Below are 20,190 nucleotides of genomic sequence, written 5' to 3' on the forward strand. Positions count from 1 at the left end.
TGTGATAGGCAACATAGTTTATTTCTGTTTTCAAAATTATTTCCAGCTGAACAAAGTTAGTAAAAATTCAAAGGGAAGAACGCAACAGATAGAACAAATAGTAGTTTTTTCCTAAGAAACCCATTTTAGAGGGATTTGTGTACAAAAGAGGATAACACAGGGAGCATTGAGTCCAATAGCTGTGGATTGCTACATAATCACGTAATTACAAGATTGTAACTCAGATAAGGAGGTGATGTCGAGTCCGTAGGATCCTAACCACCGGTGGGCACAGTGGAGCACCTGAGCGCCCAGCGGGCACCTGAGACCTTCCCCTGGGAGCCCCGCAGGCAGGCAGGGTGTCAGCAGCAGAGGAAGCTGGCTGGCGTCCGCAGCCAGGCCACACATGGGGTGCACCCATCGGCTAAGGGGCTCATACGGACACCCTCTTGGAGGATGCCCACAGCCCCACCCCCACCCCACCCCCAGCACGTACTCCCACACAGAAGGGCTCGCCGGCCTTCCTTGTGTGGACGCAGAGGCCGAGTCTGCCAGACGGGGTCGGGCACCTGCTTTCGTGGGGGTCCTCCGGCCGCATGGCCTCACTGCGATGGGAACGCATCAACTGAACACCGTCAAGTCCTCACAGAAAGTCATCCTCGACTGGGAGCCGCCCCAGGACAGGCAGGGGACCTGCGGCCGTGTTTGGTGAGCAGGGAGCACCGGCCCCCAGCCCAGCGGGTCGCAGACACCCCCACGCTGGCCAGGCCTCCAGGGGCACTGGGTGTGTGAACTGCATGAACTTGCCATCTGGAGGAGATTCTGATCCACCACTTGGACTCATACCACTCCGAACATTATCCGCGGACTTTCTGGTCTATTTAAAAATAGCAACACAACTCCACTGCTTATTTTAAAAAGGGAACACTCCGTGAATATAATATTTTTATCTCCTCTGTCATCACATTCTTTGCCAAACACAGCCTCAGATCCTCTGGAACAAAATATGAAGGAAAGAGGAGGACAGGCACACAGTCACCCTCAGCTCCTGCAAAGCCACCTGGGGTGTGAGCAGGCACTGCCACCTTGGCCTCTGTGGGTCTCGCCCCCCCCCCCCGAGCATGTGCCCAGGTGCCCCCAAGTGTGTGCTCCAGGTTTGCAGTTCCAGGACGCCAGCCCCCTGCCACTCCTGGGGCGGGGGCACCAGATACCACCTCCCACCCCCCACCTGCCGGGCCCTGTGCGGAGAGGTGGGACACGGCACCATGACTGTCCCTGTTCTCAGCACATGGTGCCCACAGGACCTCTTCCTGGGGACGGTGCCTTTGGAAAGTGTGCTGAAGGTCCCCCTCCATCCCCGTGCACCGTCCCTTCCCTGTGCACCGGCCCCCCCTCCAGCCCTGTGCACTGGAAGTTCCCTGTGGTTTGTTCTGCTCTTGTCCCGCAGGTGCTTCATGGGCAGCTCCCTGCCGGTGCAGAGCTGAGGGGCTGCCGCCTTGTGCCGGCCTGTGGGTTGGCGCCTGCCAACGACACTGCAGAGGGCAAGGTGGCCAGAGCCACCAAGACAGGACAGGAGAGATGCATACAAGCTCAGCAGCAAACACTGAAGTGCTGAAAACAGCATGGCTCTGTGCAGCGATAGAAACGTGTGCCTGGACACCCCCGAGCACCATAAAAAACGGGACAGTGAGGAAACGCACCTGGATGTCCCGGGCATCCCTCGTCCTCAGTGTTCCACCCTGGAGAAGAAGGCGTAGAGCACCGAGGGGGTGGCGCAGAGCTCAAAGTCTGCACCTCGGACCCCACTCCCTCCGCCCCTGGGCCCACATAGGAACCAGCCGCCTGGCACTCCGGACGCACACCTGCACGGCCGTGTGGTTTGGAGGCAGGAAAACAATCGATAGTCTGGGCAAGGAGCAGCAACCATGGTGCCAGGCGTGTCTGGGGTGCGGAAGCCGAGGCCTCACTTTGGAAGTTCAAAGGTGTCACTGGCCCTGATTGTCGTTGGCCTGAAGGACAAATCGAAGGACCTCTGGTCGCCGAAGCTTTGGGCTCTGTACTTTGCAAAGCGCGCCAACCTTGTGCGGTGTTCATGTGCCAGTGCACCTTTCTCTGCCTCCATGGTGTGTGGGGACCCCTCCTCGGTTGGGGCACGGGTCATCTGGCAGCCCCCAGGCCTGGGTGCGGGCACCATGAAGCCAAGCACTGGCTTGGGGCTGGAGGACCGCTGGTTCCTGCCCACCTCGTGTGGGGCTCCAGGCCCCCCTTGGCTAGCGCTGGGGGCTCCCTGGGACCTCCCACTCACATCTGCCACAGCCACAGCCTCTGATGAGTTGTGGGGTGGGCCCGCCCAGATGTGGGGTGACATCCTGCTGGCCTGTGCCAGTGCCAGGTGCCCCAGACTCTCTGGAGGGGGAGGTGCTTGGTTCTTTCCAGCCTGGGCACCAGGTCCCCCCGGAAGGTGCTCTGCACGCTGTGCCTGCTGCTCCCGTGCATGTTCTGGGCCCTTCTCAGTGTGATGGGGACCAGTCTCCACCCCCCTGGCCCCCACCTTAGTGCCACTGCCCCCCTCGACCCTCCAGGGCCACATCTGACCCTCTTCTGCAGCATGTGACCCAGCCTTCCGGCCGCACAGAGCTGCCCCCTCCTTGGGAGCACCGTCTAGCCTCGTGGGCCCCATGGCCCTATCCTCCAGCATCCCTAGGCCTGACCACGGCCGACGCCTGTCCCTGACCTTGGCTCCCTCCCAGACACCAGCCCTCGGGATGGACGCGGGCAGTGGCTGTGCCTGGACACTGGGGCACTTTGGAGGGGCCCTGCCTGCCCACTGCCCTTCAGCTGCTCCCTGGGGTGATGGAGGCCTGCAGGGAGCCCCAGCTCGGGGAAGACCCTGGATTTTGGGCAGGACGCGCTTGTCCTCCTGGGCCTGTTGGTTCTCGGGAGGCAAAGGTGGGGACCCCACTGCACCCCTGCTCTTGGCCGTGGGGTGAGCCCAGCCTGGGCCTGGGGTCATGTCAGCCCCCCAGGGGCTCCTGTGAGCAGCTGCGGCCCCTCTGCCTCCTGCCACTGTGCTAGCTTCACCCTCGGCCACGACATTCTTATGCGGGGTGCCCGCCGCCTCCAGTGGAACAGCAGCCGGGGACTCGGGGGTCTCAGCCTGGTGATGCCCTGAGCCTCCACGGGCACCACTCTCAGCTGCTCCAAGCAGGTGCCTCCAGGACCCGGCTGGGGCCGAGCTGTGTGGCTGGCTGGTGGCCTGGGCCAGAGCTCCTGCTGCCAGGCTCTCTCCTTCGTGCACAGGGTTCTGCTCTCTGGCCTCGCTGTTTACTGCATTCACGGTGTTACCCAGCACTGGTGTGCCATGACTCTCCACGGCCCCAGTGGCCACCACCAGCCTGGGGATTTCAGTGCTTGGTTTCAGACATTTGCCAAAGGAGGCGGGTCTGTAGCCACCAAGGCTGGGGCCGGTGCTCCCTGCTGCCTGTGGGCCGGGCCGGGCAGAGGCCCTTAGAGGTGGTCCCCTGAGCTCTCGCCCACACAGGACCTTCTTGTCCATGGAGGTTGGACTGTCAGACCTGGTCCTGTCACTGAGGGGGGCCTCTAGCAGTGCCGAGATGCCCGCTGGGCGTCCCCTGTCGGGAGGCAGCCCTTGCTCATGGCCCGGAGCCAAGGGGCTGTCCCCACTTCGTTGATTCTCCGAGGCTGTGGGATGATGCCATGGGGCATCCCCTCCATGGATCGGCTTGTCATGTGACGTTGGCAGCTGATGCTTCTCACAGGCTAGCTCAGACATGGCCTCTCCTGCCATACCCTCAGGATGCTGGAGCTCCTTGGGAGCCCCAAAGCTATGAGTGGTCTCCTTTCCCTGGGTGGGATATTTCTGTGGAGCTGCCGCGAGGAGGTCCTGCCCCACACTGGTGGTGCCCCTTGCAGATGGAATGGTTACCTGGGGAGGCTTCGTGGTCTTGGGCAGCGTGGCAGGAGGTGGTTGCACTTTGCACGTGTCCGGCTGCGTGGCGGTTACCTGGGGAGGCTCCGTGGTCTTTGGCAGCGTGGCAGGAGGTGGTTGCACTTTGCACGTGTCCGGCTGCGTGGCGGTTACCTGGGGAGGCTCCATGGTCTTGGGCAGCGTGGCAGGAGGTGGTTGCACTTTGCACGTGTCCGGCTGCGTGGCGGTTACGTGGGGAGGCTTCGTGGTCTTTGGCAGCGTGGCAGGAGGTGGTTGCACTTTGCACGTGTCCGGCTGCGTGGCGGTTACGTGGGGAGGCTTCGTGGTCTTTGGCAGCGTGGCAGGAGGTGGTTGCACTTTGCACGTGTCCGGCTGCATGGCGGTTACCTGGGGAGGCTTCGTGGTCTTGGGCAGCATGGCAGGAGGTGGTTGCACTTTGCACGTGTCCGGCTGCGTGGCGGTTACCTGGGGAGGCTTCGTGGTCTTTGGCAGCGTGGCAGGAGGTGGTTGCACTTTGCACGTGTCCGGCTGCGTGGCGGTTACGTGGGGAGGCTTCGTGGTCTTTGGCAGCGTGGCAGGAGGTGGTTGCACTTTGCACGTGTCCGGCTGCGTGGCGGTTACGTGGGGAGGCTTCGTGGTCTTGGGCAGCGTGGCAGAAGGTGGTTGCACTTTGCACGTGTCCGGCTGCGTGGCGGTTACCTGGGGAGGCTCCGCGGTCTTGGGCGTGGCAGGAGAAGGTGGCATTTTGTACACAACAGGCCGCGTGACGGTTACCTGGGGAGGTTCCATGGCTGACTGTGTCCGCCACAGGGCCTGGACCGCGGGCGCCGGCAGTGGTGGGATATGTCCCACGGTCTTCTGTTCTGGGAAAGTCTCCTGGACCGCGAACAGAGGGTCTCCCTCAGAGCCTAGAGTCACTCCTTCTGTTTCATCCTCAGAACTGCAAACCATCAAGGCAACCTCAGGGGCCCTGCCAGCTCCTGCCCCGGCTTCCCCAGGCTCCCAGGTGTACTGTGTGGCGTCCCCTGCCGGGGGTTCCCCCATCCTGCCCCCTCCCACTGCTCCGGCTTGCCCTGAGCAGGCTGGTTGGAGGAGGGGTACCATGGGCTCACGGCCCCTGGGGGAGACAGGACAGGGGACTGGCTCCCCACCCAGGCGTGCCATGTGCAGTCTGTCTGCGGGAGCACCCCCAGCTGGCTGCCCCTGTCCTGCTGTCTTACTCCCCTCGGGCACACGCCCCCGATCAGAGTGGCGGATTTTGGCACAGTGGGACAGCCAGCTTCTGGGGCGACAGACGACAGTGGCGATGTTCAAGGCCAGCCTGGGCTCAGCAGTGCAGGCCAGGAAGCGGGCTAGCGGCGTGCGGATGCAGGTGCTGGTCATGGTGGCCGTGCAGAGCACGCGGGTTTCGGGCCGGTGCAGCCTCCTCTTCTGCAGGTTCTTCTTCTTCCTCCCATCCTTGCGGAGCGGCAGCACGCCGGCCTCGGAACAGAGACAGCCACTCTGCTCAAACTTCTCCCGCAGCCTGGACAGCACAGAGCCCCTCTTGGGGGCCGGTGTTGGTGGGGGCCCCTTGGCAGCATTGGGCTCCTCATGTACATTCCTCTGCTCTGCGGCCAAGAATATCTTCAGGATGTTTTTCACGGTGCCCTTCCTGGTGGGGGAGCCTTGCCGCGGCTTCTGGCTGCGGAGCGTCTCCCGGTCCCGCGTGGGGCAGCTGGCACCCTCCCGTGCCTTCTCCAGGAGCTTGTTGATGGTGGTGGTCACCAGGCTCCTGCTGGGCCCCTGCTTGTCCTTGAAAATCAGCCTCCCCACCTCCTGGGTCTTCTTGAGACGGGGCTCGCGGCCAGTGCCCATGAACCTGGCCTGCAGGAGCTGGAAGCATGTAGGCCGCCGCTGGGTGTTCTGGGTCTCAGAGGGGCGGCCCACCCTGCTCCTTGTGCCCTCTGCCCTCATGGCAGGAGGAGGCTCTGGTGGCCTGGCCTGGAGCTCGGTGACATAGAGCAGAAGACTGCCGAGGACAGCACGGACAGCCGGCTCACACGTCATGCTGCTGACCTTCTTTCTCAAGGTGTGGGTGTCAACGGGTTTCTTGCTTTCACAGATCTTGCTGCGCTTGGAGCTGCAGGAAAAGAAATCAGTCGTCACAGGTTTTATCTTTGTCTTTCCCAAGGTGACCCCACAGAATGTTTTCTGGGGAACAATCCCGTTTCCAACACCCCAACAAGTCCTAGGGGAGAACAGCAGATGGGGAGCTGGGAGATGCAGAGGGACACCCATCACCTCCCAGGCCACTCGTCACTTCCCATTTCTAGCCCACCTCTATTACCACCAAAGTCCTTCCGGGGCTTTGGGACATTGGTGGTAATACTCTGTGGAAGCACGTTGGAAAACTGCTGTGCTATTTGAATTTTTTTATGATGTATAAATAAGAAAAAAATAAGAGTAAAGAATTTGTATTTCCTGTGGGATTCTGTGCATATCTAAGTTTTAGTGTAAGAAATGAGGTTTTAACACCATGGGTATATCCCGACTCAATCCTGGAGCCGAGCTGTCCGAGAGCCCCAGACGGAGCACGGGCCCCCGGACTGGGACAGGGACTTAGCCCTGGGGCAGATCTTGGAGGCAGGAAGTGCGGGCAGCCAACAAGTGGATCTGGAGGACTGGTCTTTGCTGCCCAGCGGGGGGAGAGCCAGGCCCCGATGAGGCCTGGATTCCTGAACGACTTGAAATGCTCCCAGAGCTACCCCATAGCTCTGTCCCAGGAGATGCTCGCCAGCAAGGTGCCCACAGGCCCTTGACTTCATCCCTGCCACTGACAAGGCTCCTGGGGACGGGGTCGCTGGGACCCCATCCTGTGCAGCCTGGTGCGGCGGGCGGACCCCCTCCCATCCGTCCAGGCGGCACTTCTGTGAAGATGCACCCAGAGCAGCACCCAGCCATTCTGCCTTTTAGCATTTCTTCCGTGGAGACAATGGCGAGGCAGCCTTCATGCTGTTGTCCACGACAGTAAAAAAAATCGACAGCGTTCTAAACGTGCGAGATCAGGCTCCTGGGAGGAGCTCAGGTGGAGAGGTGGAGAGGCAAGCTGTGGAGCCGCACGTGAACTGAGGCCCAACCCCACCACCTGACACAAATCAGATTGGAAGGAAACACAAAAATACTTTTCTTTATGTGCTTTTATGCATTTTCCAGAAAAGAGGGCTCTGATTATAGATGCCACACCTGCATCCTTTTAGACAGCTGTGAGGAGCACGCACACTCCCGGGGGCTGCCCGGGGTCGCAGGTGGTCCGTAGCCTGGCAACCTGGCCCCAACCCGTGCCCAGGAGCTGAGGGTCTCCCTTTGAGGGATGTGATCTTGGACGCCTGCCCCCATAGGCTCCCCGCAAGAGCCCCCAGTCCACCCTGATGCTGTCAGTTTGTGCAGCACAGCAGCTGTCCTTGTTTTCAGATACCAGACTACTTGTGATGACCCCGAGGACTGGTGGTGCCTCCACTATGTCCGACGTCATCATCCGCCAGGGGCCTGAGAACCTGCTGTGGCTGCCACTGGCCCAGGGATCCCACTTTGAGAAACCCCAGGATAGCTCAGGCTCTTTCCCGATCTCAGACAACTGCGCGTTTGGGGAGCCACCGTGGTGGTCAGGCTCCTAAAACAAAACAGAAAGCTAAACCCGTTCCTAAGCTGGAGGGCTGAGAGCCAGGAGGGCTGCACAGTCACAGTGCACAATGTGAGCCGCTGCAGGAGCGCTGGGAGGTCAGCAGGCAGGCGGGGCGCCCCGGGAGGCCGTGCCCTGCTACCCACATCCCCGGCCCTGGGGTCAGAGCAGGCTGGTTTCAGTGTCATTGGGACCTTTGGCACCTCCTGTTCTGGTGGAGGAGGTTGGCATCATTGCCCGGCTGCTGCTTCCTTGGCCTCCAGTGGCCTGCAGGGACCCCACTCTCCTACCCTCTGCAGGGTCACCGGAGACTGCATTTTCCTGCCAAGGCAGGTTGTCATCAGCTTGGGACCAGCAGTCCAGGCTTCCTCCACAGCCCACGAGCTGTGTCTCCCCACCACCCAGAGGCAGCCAGAGGAGACCCCGCACTCCACCCATGTACCCACAGGCTCCGGCTCCTCAAGCGTCATGCAGATGCAGCCTCCACTGTTTCTAGAACTGGGTCCAAACTCCCGCTGCCAGCGAGGCCACAGCCCCTTGTTCCTGGCACCGTGTCCTCGTGCTGCAGTCCTATCTGCCCGTCCATGCTCACGTCCCTCCTTCTGGGACCCTGCCCGCGCTCCGGAAGACGCCCATGGAAGCCTCATCCCGACTGGAGCGCTGGCCAAAGCACTCACCCCAGCCAGGCTGCTCCCAGCCGACGACTGGACACCCATCTCTGCAGTGCCGAGCACCTCCACACCGAGTCCAGACACTGGGCTCCGTACCTGGTGTGTGGTCCGGCCTGGCAGCACCGGCTGAGCTCATGATGGGACTGAGCAGCAGGCTGATGCTGTCACATGCCATCACCACGGGGTCTTGAGTGCCCATCACAGTGTGCAGGGTCCCAGCCTCATGGCAGGGTGGCAGCAGCAGAGCCCCCGGGGGCCTCTGGGCCCAGGACCCCGGTTTGCAGGTGGGGCCTGGGGTGCTGGGGTGAGGGCTTCTGAGAGAAGCTGGCCACCCTACTGGAGGCCATGGCTCACATGGCCTTTTCCATTCACCTTCCTGGCTTGGGGCTGAGTGCGATGGTTGGAACAGCTCTGGAGACAGGCCCTGGGGACGAGCCCCATGGCCTGTGCCCCTGCAGCTTCCCTTGCCCACGGGTGCCAGGACCCCATGGTCTGAACAGCTCAGGGTGGACTGCACCCCGTCCCTCTGACGTCTCTGGGTGTCAGGGTCACTGGGCACCCCCCACCACGATCAGCCTGGCCATGCTGTCCCACAGGTCCTGTGGAGGCCCCTCAGCGTCCCTGCAAGGTACCAACTTGGCCCTCTGCACCCCTGAGGTCACTGAGTCAGAATGGCCAGGGGCATGAATTCTCCCACGGGACGGTGCGCGTGCACCTGTGGAGGTGAGGTCCCTGGTCGGGCCTTCTGTGGCTGCCTGACCCCGGACCTGCAGGCAGGCCCACATGTCCTTCTCTGTGTCCCGGGCGCCTGGCCTGAGCAGCCTGATGCAGGTGAGGACAGCCGGGAGTGCAGCCGTTCGCACACCAAAGCCAAGCTGTTTCTGTGGCGCCAGTGCTTCCCAGAGGCGGGCTGAGGTCTGTGGCTTCGTTGGGGCTGCCCCCTGCCGGCTAGTGTGGGCGGACGTCCCCAGGCCCATGTCAGGGCCAGACCAGAACACCTTTCTCCAGGGCCAATCTAAGTGGCACAGCTTATGTAACTTTGCTGGCAGCTCTTTTGGCACCTCTGGCAACTGAGGGGTCACCTGGAAACACAGGGACACTGGCAGGTCAGTGTGCAGGACACCCCCTGGCTGAGACCCTCCACCCCACCCCGGCTTCAGGAGGCCAGCCGCGCGGCATGCCTGGGGGCTCCCAGTTGGGCCTTCTGGCTGGCAGTGCCTGGCCTTCACCGTCTGCTTATCAGTGGGCACGGGTGTGATCTGGATGGGCCTCGTCAGCATGTCCTCGGGCAGTGAGGGGATGCCCCTTGGCCCCCGTGTCCTCTTCTGAGATAAGAGATCTTCTAGGCACTGTTGGGGAGACCACTGAGTCCCAAGGCAGCAGGGACCCTGCACCCCGCCAAGTGTGTCCTCAAGAGAAGGGAGAGAAGCCAGCCAGGGTCACACCCACGGTTCTGCTCCCGCAGTAGTTGGGGGGCTCAGAGGCTTCCACACAGAGAGCTGTGCCCCCATGGCAGCCCCTGCTCTGCAGTGACCTGCACTCACCCTTTCCTGCCCACTGCGGCCCTCTGGCCCAGCAAGCCTGCCCACTTGCCCCACGCAGCCTATGCCCTCCTGCGCCCCTGTGGAGGTGTCCTTGCAGACGCTCGGTGGGCTGCCTCCCTGAGCAGGTCGCCTCCCTGAGCAGGCCACCTCTGCCACCTGGAGCCATGAGGGGCAGTGGGGCTGAAACTGTGCCATAAGTCAGGGTCAGGCTACCTGAGCCCCTGTGTCTTCCTAGAAGTGAAGCTGGCTGGCCTGGTTAGGGTGCCCCTGGCCCCACCCCCAAGCCCCTAGCTGGCTGGCTATGGGGAGAGAGGGGCGTCAGCCCAGCCCCAGCTGATGGGGGGCGCAGGCAGGCCGTGGGGTCCCCGGCACAGCCGCTGCTGGACGCATCCGTCTGCATCACGGAGCGCGCATGGAGAGAGACACTAGGCACGAGGCCGTGGTAACACAGCAGCGATCGGCCCAGGGCGAACAGCTCCTGGAGGGAGCGTCTGGGGCGACTTGGTGACTTTTTGTGTTTTAATGTACTTGGAAAGAATTACAATGGGGCAGGATGGACGTGGGCCGAGGGCCAATACATAGGTTAGGATGTCCCTGGCGTGTCCCCATGGCCTGTGGCTCTGAGAAGGCCCCGTGTCCCCAGCGGCCTTCTCAGAAACAAGGACTGTTTCCGGTTCCCTCTGAGATCACCTGACTGAGCCCCCTATGCTGTCTGCTCCAGGGTCGGTGGGCCTGAGGCTGGAGACACGTGTCGCTGCATGGGGGAGGCTGGTGGACAGCTGGGAAGTGGGGCTGGGCTGCAGGCAGGCTGGGTTTAAGTTCTCAGTCACCAACAGCTCCGACCATGCCATGTGTGAGGGGCAGTGATGACACCTGCTGCCCCCCACCCCCTGGAAACGGGCTGAGGCCGCTGTGCCGCTGGACCGCCTGAGCAGACCCCTCTGACCTCGCGGGTGACTTACCGGGTGGGCTGCCCCTGCTGCCAAACCCACCTTCCGTCTGGCTTCCAGGAACCAAAACACTGGGATCAAGGATTCAAAATCTAAATGCAAAACCTCTTAACCAAAGAGTCTGGGGATGGGAATTAGTCAAATCAGCCTGATGTGCAGAAGCGTGTGAGCAGAGCGGAGCACCTGCTCCAACCTGGGGCCCTGGGGGTGGCAGGAGAGCAGACCCTTTCCCACGAGCCCCGCACGCGCCAGCACAGCTGGGGGAGCGCCATCCACATGGTAAGGACTCGCCCTGGCCTGACCACAGAGATCCTAGTGCCCTGCGCCCAGGAGTGCAGACTTCTGGAGCTACTGCCAGTGTCCTTGCTCAGGGATGGGAAGCAGATGGGGGGCGGGGGGATGCAAGCCTGAGCCATCTGCGCTACGAAGAGGAGCAACTGAGTTACATGAATTACACCACACCAGTAAGTGCGATATCCCACAGCCAGAGACTGGAGTGTGTGTGTGCGTGCACGTGTGTGCCTGTGCGAGTCCCTGGGTCATGCACAAGGCTGCTTCTGGGGCCTGGGAGGGGCCTGGGAGCACAACTGTAGCTGGGAGTTTGGGAGCCTCCCACTCTCCACACACCACCATGTATGGCACTTGCATTTCAGAAGCTGTGTGGTGTTTCCTCTGCAATAAAGATGAAATCACAGATATAAAACGTTTCAGGATTTGAGTGGGTGCCCTGTCCACCCCATTGCCTTCTGGGGTCTTGTTTTCTTCAGCGTGTGTATTTCTCTGCAGGGAGATGGGGAGACCATCTGCTCCTCTCCCGGGTCCTGTGAAGTTTTGCTGAAATGTTTTATAATCAACCTGTAACTAGGCCCACTTCCTGATCCCCAGGATGGAATGGGTTCTCCTAACTGTCAGTGGGACGAAGAGCCACCTCCCCTGCGGCTGACCGGGCCCCCAACCCCGTGCCTGCTTTGGTACGTGGTCCCAGGGCCCCCCTGGCAGGTGATGAGGGTGAGCCAGCTTACCTTCTCAGGGGCACGCTGGTGGCCGTCCCCACCCCCCTGCAGCCCAGACGGCTTGGCCTGTGCCTTTTCACCCCCTCCCACTGGAAAGCACCAACAGCAGCAAAGGTTAGTTGAGTGACCCAGATGCCCTTTTGCCAGCCACTCCCCCAGGGTCTCTCGCCTGCCAGCTGGCACAAAGCCTTCAGGCAGGCCTGAGAAGCAAGGGGGTGACCCCATGGGCTCGGGGGGCCGCCGGCCACGCTCCGAGGCTGCCTTCCATGAAGAGGGCGCTGGCACAGTGGGCCGGCCCCAGGCAAGCCACCAAAGCTCCATGTTAACCGTGAAACACCAACTGCTCTTTTATTCACACCAGATGCTAATTCACAAATGTTGTGTCCCAGGCCATTTTTAAGAAAAGAGAGAGTTCTCTTTTTCAAGACTCGCAGACAGAGACACCCCGGCCACGAGGAGTGTCAGCACGAGCCTGGTGGAGCAGGTGGTGGCCGTGGGTGGACCCATCAGCCCCGTGACCACTGCAGACCACACAGGAGGAGATGCAGGTGACACACAAGGGCCCTTTATTCCCCGGATTCCTCAGGCATTTGTTCCAAAGGGGCTGGTTTTAAAGATCTAGTGTGATTAAAGACGTCAGCAGGAGGTTAAGTGCGTGCTTCCATCTGCTGCAGAAGGCACAGCCTGGCGGCCCTGCCAGAGGCCAAGGCCAGGGGCAGGCGGGCACGTGGGCTCTGTCCTCGCTGGGCCGTCACATTAGTTTTGTTGGCGTGAGTGAGCAAGTAGCATTAGTTCTGCCCAGAGTGAAATACACCGATTGTGCAAAAGATTGTGCCGCTATGTGTGGAGGAGGGCCAAGGGGCCACATGTGAGCAGGACAGACATTCTCTAGGACAGACAGTGCATTTCATATGGCAGTTAGAGTTTGGCAATGGGGGGTCAGTTAAAATATAATTATGGCCGTTTAGGCGTCGGCCCTCCTGGGAGGGCCAAGAGCAGTGCGGAGATGCCCCTGGGGACCCAGAGCCTGGCGGCGGGAGAGCTTTACTTCTCCTCCGTGGACAGGCGGTATAGAGCTTCGCCCAGCTGCAGCAGCTCCTCCTTGTGCTCCAGGTCCTGGTACAGGCCCGCGGGGACAGTGTCCAGGCCGTGCAGCAGCCCGAACAGGCAGCCCGCGATCGTCCCTGTGGCCCCGCTCTCACCTGGAAGGGAAGCGCACGTTCTCCTTGCCAAGGCCCATCTCACAGGTCCTCTGGGCAGCCCTCGCCCTTGGGCCAAACCCCAGCTTTGCTCTGGGTGCACCAATCTGGTGGATTTGCTGCCCCTTCCTTCCCTCCTTGCACACTGAGACACACGAGTGTGCGCAAATGCCTGGGCTGTCCACAGACCCACATCCACTGGGTGGTGCTGGTGTCTCTCCCACCTCAGCACCAGGAACTGAGGGGCCCCGATGTCCAGGACACACTGTGCCCAGCACGAGCTGCTGGAATGCCCTGTTTCACACCCACAGGAGAGCGTGGGCACCAGGACGCAGGGCAGTCCTGCCCAGCCGGGCAACAGTCACAGCCACCATGGGAGGGCTTGGACCGGGGGCTACAGAGTGAGTCCTCAGGACTGTGCGCTGCCTGTACCCACAGAGCCGCCCCACGGCTCCCCCAATGCCTTGTTCTCTTGAGCTCACACTCAGATGGGCACATGAGGCAGCACTCTGCACAAGGAAGGACACATACTCTGGGGTTCAGGAGGCTGCCCTTGATGCCTGTAGCCTCGGACGTGCTGGGAGCACACTTTGGGATGAGAAGGGGTGCTGATTGCCTGGAAGCCCAAGACCATTAAAGAAGGCAATCTCACCTCCATGACACATGGCCCGGTGGCAGAGCTCCGTCCAGTCATCCCCGGCTCCAAGGAGAGCATCATAGGCAATCATAGGAGCGTCATGGCCCCGCCGGCCCCCTCGGCCTTCCGAACTCCATTTCCTGTAAGCCTAAAGAAAGAGCTAGGGGTCAGGGCACATAGCCATAGTAAAACCAGTGTCAGTTTGCGCCAGAGTATGCGCCTCCTGGGTTGTCCAGGGCTCTGCTGTTCACATACTCGCTGTGCACTGATGGATTACCACCTGCGTGCCAAGCACTGCCCCAGGGCAGGGGGTGACAGTGCAGAGGGAAGATCAACTTCTCGCAGCTCCTATGGATGCAGACAGTCCACAGATCACCTGACCACGTGCTGGGGTAGCCGGCGAGTCTGTGGTGACATCATAGTCCAGCAAGGGGTTAGAGCCAGTGACTGGGCTGCTGGGACACATGCAGCCCTTGTCTGAGCAGAGCTTGGGGCCAGCAGGCACCAAGGCCTAGGGTCAGGGCCCGGTGGCGGTGCAGTGATGCCCTGTGGGTGCACCATGAGCAGAAAGACTGCAGAGAGCCGGGATCTGGGAAAGTCTCACCTCTGTGCCGGAGCGACAGATTCAGCATTGGTTTGGGGCAGCAGCACCTCCATCTGAAGGACCGCACCCCTAGGCCTGCCTGCATTCCGGAGAGGCCCTTGAGGGGCACACGGAGGGGTGGTAGGGAGCACCTCTCCCCTTGAGCCTCCCTAACACCTAGAATGCAGACGTGCTGGCTGGAGCTGGGGCAGCCAGCCTGGACTACAGCTGTGTACTCAGAATGGCCGAGTAGCCACACAGAAATGTCCTCAGCGGCTCACTGCGAGGGACTTTCAACTCAGCTGTGGGCTCTGTGAACATAAGGGTAGTGTCTATCTTGGCTGAGCTACAGCGAATCAGGTCTTTCCCTTGTGCTACCAAACCCAATGCTAAAAAAATGAATTAATTTAAAAAACTAAAAAAAATAATAAATAAAATAATTTTAAAATTAAAAAAAAAAAAACAATGCTGACAACATCAGCATGAGGAAGGGTGATGGTGTGCACAGCCTGATTCATCACATATGACCTCATGTCCTGGCCCTTAGAAAATATGTGGTGAAATAGAATATCTTTAACAATTACATCTTCAAAATTTCTAGCACAACCATGCTTTTAATTAGAGAAAATGGAAAGATAAAATTTTATCTGTTTGAAACATGCTTCCTCCAGGGAGGCTTCCAGGCCCACCCCCATGGTGGCTCTGGGCCCCTGGTTGCCAGGGGAGCCCCCTAGGCCAAGCCCGAGACATGGCAGAGGCCCAGTCCAGTGGCAGCGGCTCCTTGGTGGGGATCCCGGGCAGTGGGCCCTGACAGCCCATCCCCACCCCCCGACCAGGCAAGACTCACCTTGTCCCTCTCCTCTGCGTCATAGTGGTCAGGGAAGATGGCTTTACTTCCCGTGTCTTCGCTGAGTTTCCTCTCCTCCAAGTAAAACTGCCACTTAGCTTCAAAGTAGAACCAGTGCTCCTGGTATTCTGAACATAAAGAACAGACCAGGCTGCACACGAGGGCCACCGGCCAGGCCGCAAGGACGGTGGGCAGGTAGCCTTCGGGCAGGAGTAGGAGGTGGAGGCCAAGCCCCCTCCCCCTGTGATGCTCATGTCTGCAGCTACTTTGAAACAAGTGAGGAAAATGGAGACATAGGACAAAGCAACCCCGAACCTTGCTTGACTCTACTCTGAACCCAGAGCAGGGAGTAAAGTTCTTCAAAGAGCATCCTCTTGGAAATTCTGAGCCTGTATCTCTTCACGGATGCAAGGCAGCCCAGGAGGAGGCTTTTTCTCCCTTCTGGCCAATGGCCCAGCACGCCAGTCCCAGGGGTGGTGAATGAAGAGGACATTCGTGGCAGCAGCTGGGCAGGTGCAGCTGGAGGACCGTGCTGTGTCCTCCAAGAACCTGAGAGGCACAAGCCCCTGTGGGCCCTCCAGCCCGGGTCAGCACACCGTGGCCACTGCTGCTCCTATCATGGGCAGGAGCCGAGGACAGAGTCTGGGGAATAGGGGAGGGCTGGGCGGCTGCAGACAGACCCTCAGGGACAGTCCTGGGGTGGGGCTCCAGGTCCCCAGGGAACAACAGGCCCCTGGAAAAGCTGGCCAGAGTCTGCTTTATAAAACTGAAAGCAAAGCTGACCTAAGGTTGGGGTGAGGTGACAGGGCCAGACAGGGAAGCCCCAGCTGCCCCACAGAGACCAGGGCTTGGTCCCTGCACTACCGCTTCCCTCCTGGACACAAACGTCCAAACATTAGGGCAGCCCGGGTGGCTCAGCAGTTTAGCGTCGCCTACAGCCCAGGGCCTGATCCTGGAGACCCGGGATCGAGTCCCACGTCGGGCTCCCTGCATGGAGCCTGCTTCTCCCTCCTCCTGTGTCTCTGCCTCTCTCTCTCACTCTGTGTCTCTCATTAATAATAATAATAATAATAATAATAATAATAATAATAATAATAAATCTTTAAAAAAAAGAGAAGTCCAAACATTAGAATATGGAACTAGGGTCTCAGTAATTGAACATCTGCCTTCGGCTCAGGTTGTGGTCCTGGGGTCCTGGGATGGAGTCCCACATCAGGCTCCCCACAGGGAGCCTGCTTTTCCCTCTGCCTGCATCTCTGCCTCTATCTGTGTCTCTCATGAATAAGTAGATAAAATGTTTAAAACAAAAAACACGGAACTGATTTGCCAGTTGTCTTTACTGCCAGGGGATGTTGTTACCACTAAGCAGAGGGCCCTGGGTGAACAGAACATGATTTTCCCTGGAGGATTTTGGGTTTCTGTTAAAAAGGGTGTGTCATACAAGGTCAAAAAGCTCCAGATTAAACAAATTTAAAATTAAACAGCAAGAATCAAGTCTCAGGTTTTCTGACCCACGGCGGTCCTCCCCATTCCCGCCCAAGGAGCATTGCTGACGGCTGCTCTTCAGGACACCCTGGGCTAAGCCAGACCTCCGGGGGGATCGTCTCAACCCTGACACGATGGGAATGCAGCCACTGCGTAGCCCTCACTGGCCTGTTTACCTGAGTCTCCCATGTGGGAGGAGGTGATCCCCCCTGGGCTGGACACATGACCAGCCCGGTGACCCCGGGCAGCGTGCTCACTACAGAGAGCCCCAGGGTCGGAAATAAGGTGATTGTGCAGCTCTGTTCTATAATTAAGTTTATAGAGGGACACTTAAGTTCACCGTGGATGTGAGGCTCTCTGATTCTCATGGGAACAAGCCCTGGAGATAAGAGTTTCCCAGCTATGACCTGGCACAAGGAGAAGCAACGTTCTCCTTGTGAAGTTGTTCTGGAAGTTTCTTGAGAGACATTGAGAACGAGTCCCCACTTATCAGAGGTGACAGGAAAGTGACTCACTGGCTCTCTATCTCCAGACTTCAGCCCTGAGCTAGAAAACCAATAGCTTTGCCCCTGCACTTGTGCCTTTGGTCCCACTACCCCGGGACAGACAGGATAACTATTCCAGAAACCCTCCAGGACAGCTTCCAAACTTTCAAGGTCACACGGAGCTGCCTATACTGCTCACAGCACCCATCCCTCCCCGAGGGGAAGGAATCCTGCAGGGGAGTGGCCACCCGAGGACAAAGCCAGAGTTTCTGAGTCCTGCACCTGCCTCTTGAGTCCGACCTGCCAGGCCACCACTCACCCAACTGCCAGCAACAATGCGATCACTTAGGACCTCTGCTGGTGCCAAAGACTGTGTGAGCCCCTTGATGGCGGGTTTGGAGTCAGTGGAGACAGACACGTGTACCCATCTGGTCTCCGTGGCAGCAGACCTCAGCCTCCAGGCAGGCACAGCCATCCGTAAGGTGGAGGAGCAGTGTGTCCCTTGTCCTTCTCCAGGGAATGGGCTACGTAAGGACCATCTGGAATACTGAGCCTACGTGTGCACCCCTCTCGTCTTTCTGGCTGCTGTTGACAGCAGGAGGGTGGGGTCTCTGCAGAGGGCTGGGGGCTGGATACAGTAGCTAGCACGGCGTGTGGTCTCCTGGCATGGCATACTGGGCCCCTGGGCAGGTGTTGCTTCCTGCCAGGAGCTCCTGGGGCCTGTTCACAGGAGGATGCCCTCGGTTTCACTGTGGGGCAAACAGACCTCAATGTCTCTGGGAGCCCGGTCCATGCAAACCTCCTCTGAGTGTGAATTAAACCAACCCATTTCTGGGGGCCAGTGTGAGTGTGACAGGGAGGGAGGCCAGGCTCACCTGACAGGTGCCGGATGGTCTTTTTACAGTATTCCTCAGCCAGCGGGACTGTCCGCATCATGTCTCTGCCCCACTGCTCCAGTGGCTTGCCCTGCGCAGCATAAGATGCAAACAGGGCCGTGCACAGGGACCCGAGAAAGCCTGTGGGCCAGACACAGAGGCTCAAGGTAGGCTCTGCCCATAGGGTGCTTCCCACTCAGAGGGTGCCACACCTACCTTGCAAAGGCGGTCGATTAGGGGGACAGATGGCCCTGAGCACAGAGGACAGCCTGCCGGGCCAGCCTGAGGTGCAGAGCCACACAGAGGCCACAACCACCTGGGAAAAGGCATGGTCATCTCCGGAGACCCCCTCGATGGCTTGCGGGCCAGTCTGTGAGGCCTCACTATGGGCTGGGAGTGAGGGTCCCGCTGTCAGATCCATTACTGCCCCGACCACCTGCTGTCACCCTGCCCCCTTGTGGGGTATCTAGCATCTGGGATGTGCACATGGCCATAAGGCCCTGACGCTTGCTGCCAGAGGTGGCTGGAAACTTGTACAGGAGTCAATGCCCTTCCTGGTGCTGCCCACATTTGACCAAACCCTCAACGTTCCATCCAGTCTTAAGTTAGAAACAAATTACATGAAACAACCCTTTAATAATAACATTAGCTAATCTCGACCCAGACTCTTTTGCTGGTCATATTGTCTCCAGATGCTCCTTGCCATCATGGTCGGGGCTTCCCAGGCACCATCCACTTCCAGTTGAAGCCCCAGTGAGCCATGGCTCTGCCCTGAGTCTTCCCAGTCAGCCCCGGTGCGCCAGCTGCTTGAATTCTATGCCCTTCACACAGACTGAAGGGTCTAAGGGACGTGGCCCTGCGAAGGTGTGGCCAGGAGGGCACAGAGTGGTCCTCACAACCCCAGAGCCACACCACTTATAGGGGGAATTGAAAGTGGCCACGAGGGGTGCCTGGGTGGCTCAGTGGGTTAAGCATCTGCCTTTGGCTCAGGTCATGATCCCAGGTCCTGGATTCAAGGCCTGCATGTGGCTCTGGGGCTCTCCCTCTGCCCCTCCCCCTGATCAGGTGTGCATGCTCTCTCTCAAATAAATAAATAAATAAATAAATAAATAAATAAATAAAAGCTTTTTTTTTTTTTTTTTTTTAAAGATGAAGTGGCCTTGAAAGTCGCAGGAGAGCAGCTGGCAGGCTGTGTCAGGGGCTGGGGAGGGTGTGTCACTGCCATCAATCAAGAGTGTTTACAGGTGTATGAGTTTCAAGTCATTCTTTTTTTAAAATTAGGAGCTGACTGACTCTCTAGGTCATGAGTCACCATCATGCGCTGGGGCCCCACCTGTCCTCCATCTCTGTGATGGGCACACGGTGGGGAACCCTGGGCACAGCTGGCTTGCCTGCTCCCCAGAGCACCAGCCAAGAGGGGTCGCTCCATGCACTTTTTCCTTGTGCACAAGGAGGCCTGGCTCTCAATACCACAGTCACCACTGTGACAGGTGGGGAAACAGAGGCACGGGCGTTGAGGTGGTCCTGCTCATGTGGCCAGTGAGCACTGGTCTGGTTCAGACCCTCACCCCCACCCAGTGTGGCACCTGGCAGCAGATGGCAACAGAAATGCTGATGCCCATGAGTCAACCAGATCCTCACTGCATCCAGATAACTGGTGCTTTTCTTTTCCTTTTATCCTGGCGAAATGACACTGAACCTGCTGAGGACTCTTCCCACCCCAGTATCATCACACTCAATGCCAAGCCTGCTTTTAGGTCAAAAGCAGCGTAAGGGATCCCTGGGTGGCGCAGCGGTTTGGCGCCTGCCTTTGGCCCAGGGCGCGATCCTGGAGACCCGGGATCGAATCCCACGTCAGGCTCCCGGTGCATGGAGCCTGCTTCTCCCTCTGCCTGTGTCTCTGCCTCTCTCTCTCTCTCTCCGTGTGACTATCATGAATAAATAAATTTAAAAAAAAAGCAGCATAAGCGGAACTGAGATGCAGAAGCCTGCATCCACCAAGTAAACAAATCGAACAGTGGGTACAGTTTCAGCGTGGTCTGCCTGTGGAGACATCACCTGTGGGGTGGTTGTGGGTCATCCTGCCGCACTCGATGCTCACTTCCACTAGGGTCTCCAGACGCTCAGGCTTCCAGTACCGCATGCCGATGCACATGGCTTTGGTGGCAGCTCCGAATCCTGAGCCTACTCGGAACACAGAAGACCCAGTAACACCATCTCTGGCAACCTAACTTTCACAGATAACCCACAGATATAAACAAATTTATGTCATGTTTATCATAGCATCATTTGAGTGTGAAAAACCAGCAGAT

At 59.2% G+C, this 20,190-nt stretch overlaps 2 protein-coding genes across 4 annotated transcripts in view; both read right to left on the reverse strand.

Annotated features, from left to right (window-relative positions):
* On the reverse strand, window positions 1-8,398 carry LOC112655796 (proline-rich protein 36). Its single transcript, XM_025440998.3, has 2 exons — window positions 8,267-8,398; window positions 1-6,050 (listed from the first exon to the last, which is right to left on the reverse strand). Exon 2 carries the CDS (start codon window positions 5,975-5,977, stop codon window positions 1,943-1,945), a length of 4,035 nt encoding a protein of 1,344 aa, XP_025296783.3. The 5' UTR covers window positions 5,978-6,050; window positions 8,267-8,398; the 3' UTR covers window positions 1-1,942.
* ADPRHL1 (ADP-ribosylhydrolase like 1) overlaps window positions 7,078-20,190 on the reverse strand; it is a 22,003-nt gene continuing 8,890 nt past the window's right edge. For 2 of the 3 annotated variants that reach the window (XM_025440995.3, XM_049099190.1), the window contains 5 exons: window positions 19,937-20,062; window positions 17,879-18,019; window positions 15,034-15,161; window positions 13,619-13,751; window positions 12,090-12,969 (listed from right to left, as the gene is read on the reverse strand). In XM_025440995.3, the coding sequence (XP_025296780.1) occupies window positions 12,812-12,969; window positions 13,619-13,751; window positions 15,034-15,161; window positions 17,879-18,019; window positions 19,937-20,062 (686 nt within the window). In that variant the 3' untranslated portion in view covers window positions 12,090-12,811. Of the gene's footprint in view, window positions 9,343-12,089; window positions 12,970-13,618; window positions 13,752-15,033; window positions 15,162-17,878; window positions 18,020-19,936; window positions 20,063-20,190 lie in introns of those variants that run through there. The other variant, XM_025440996.3, reaches the window with a different exon arrangement.

Source organism: Canis lupus, chromosome 22 (assembly GCF_003254725.2).
Source record: "Canis lupus dingo isolate Sandy chromosome 22, ASM325472v2, whole genome shotgun sequence".
NCBI lineage: Eukaryota > Metazoa > Chordata > Mammalia > Carnivora > Canidae > Canis > Canis lupus.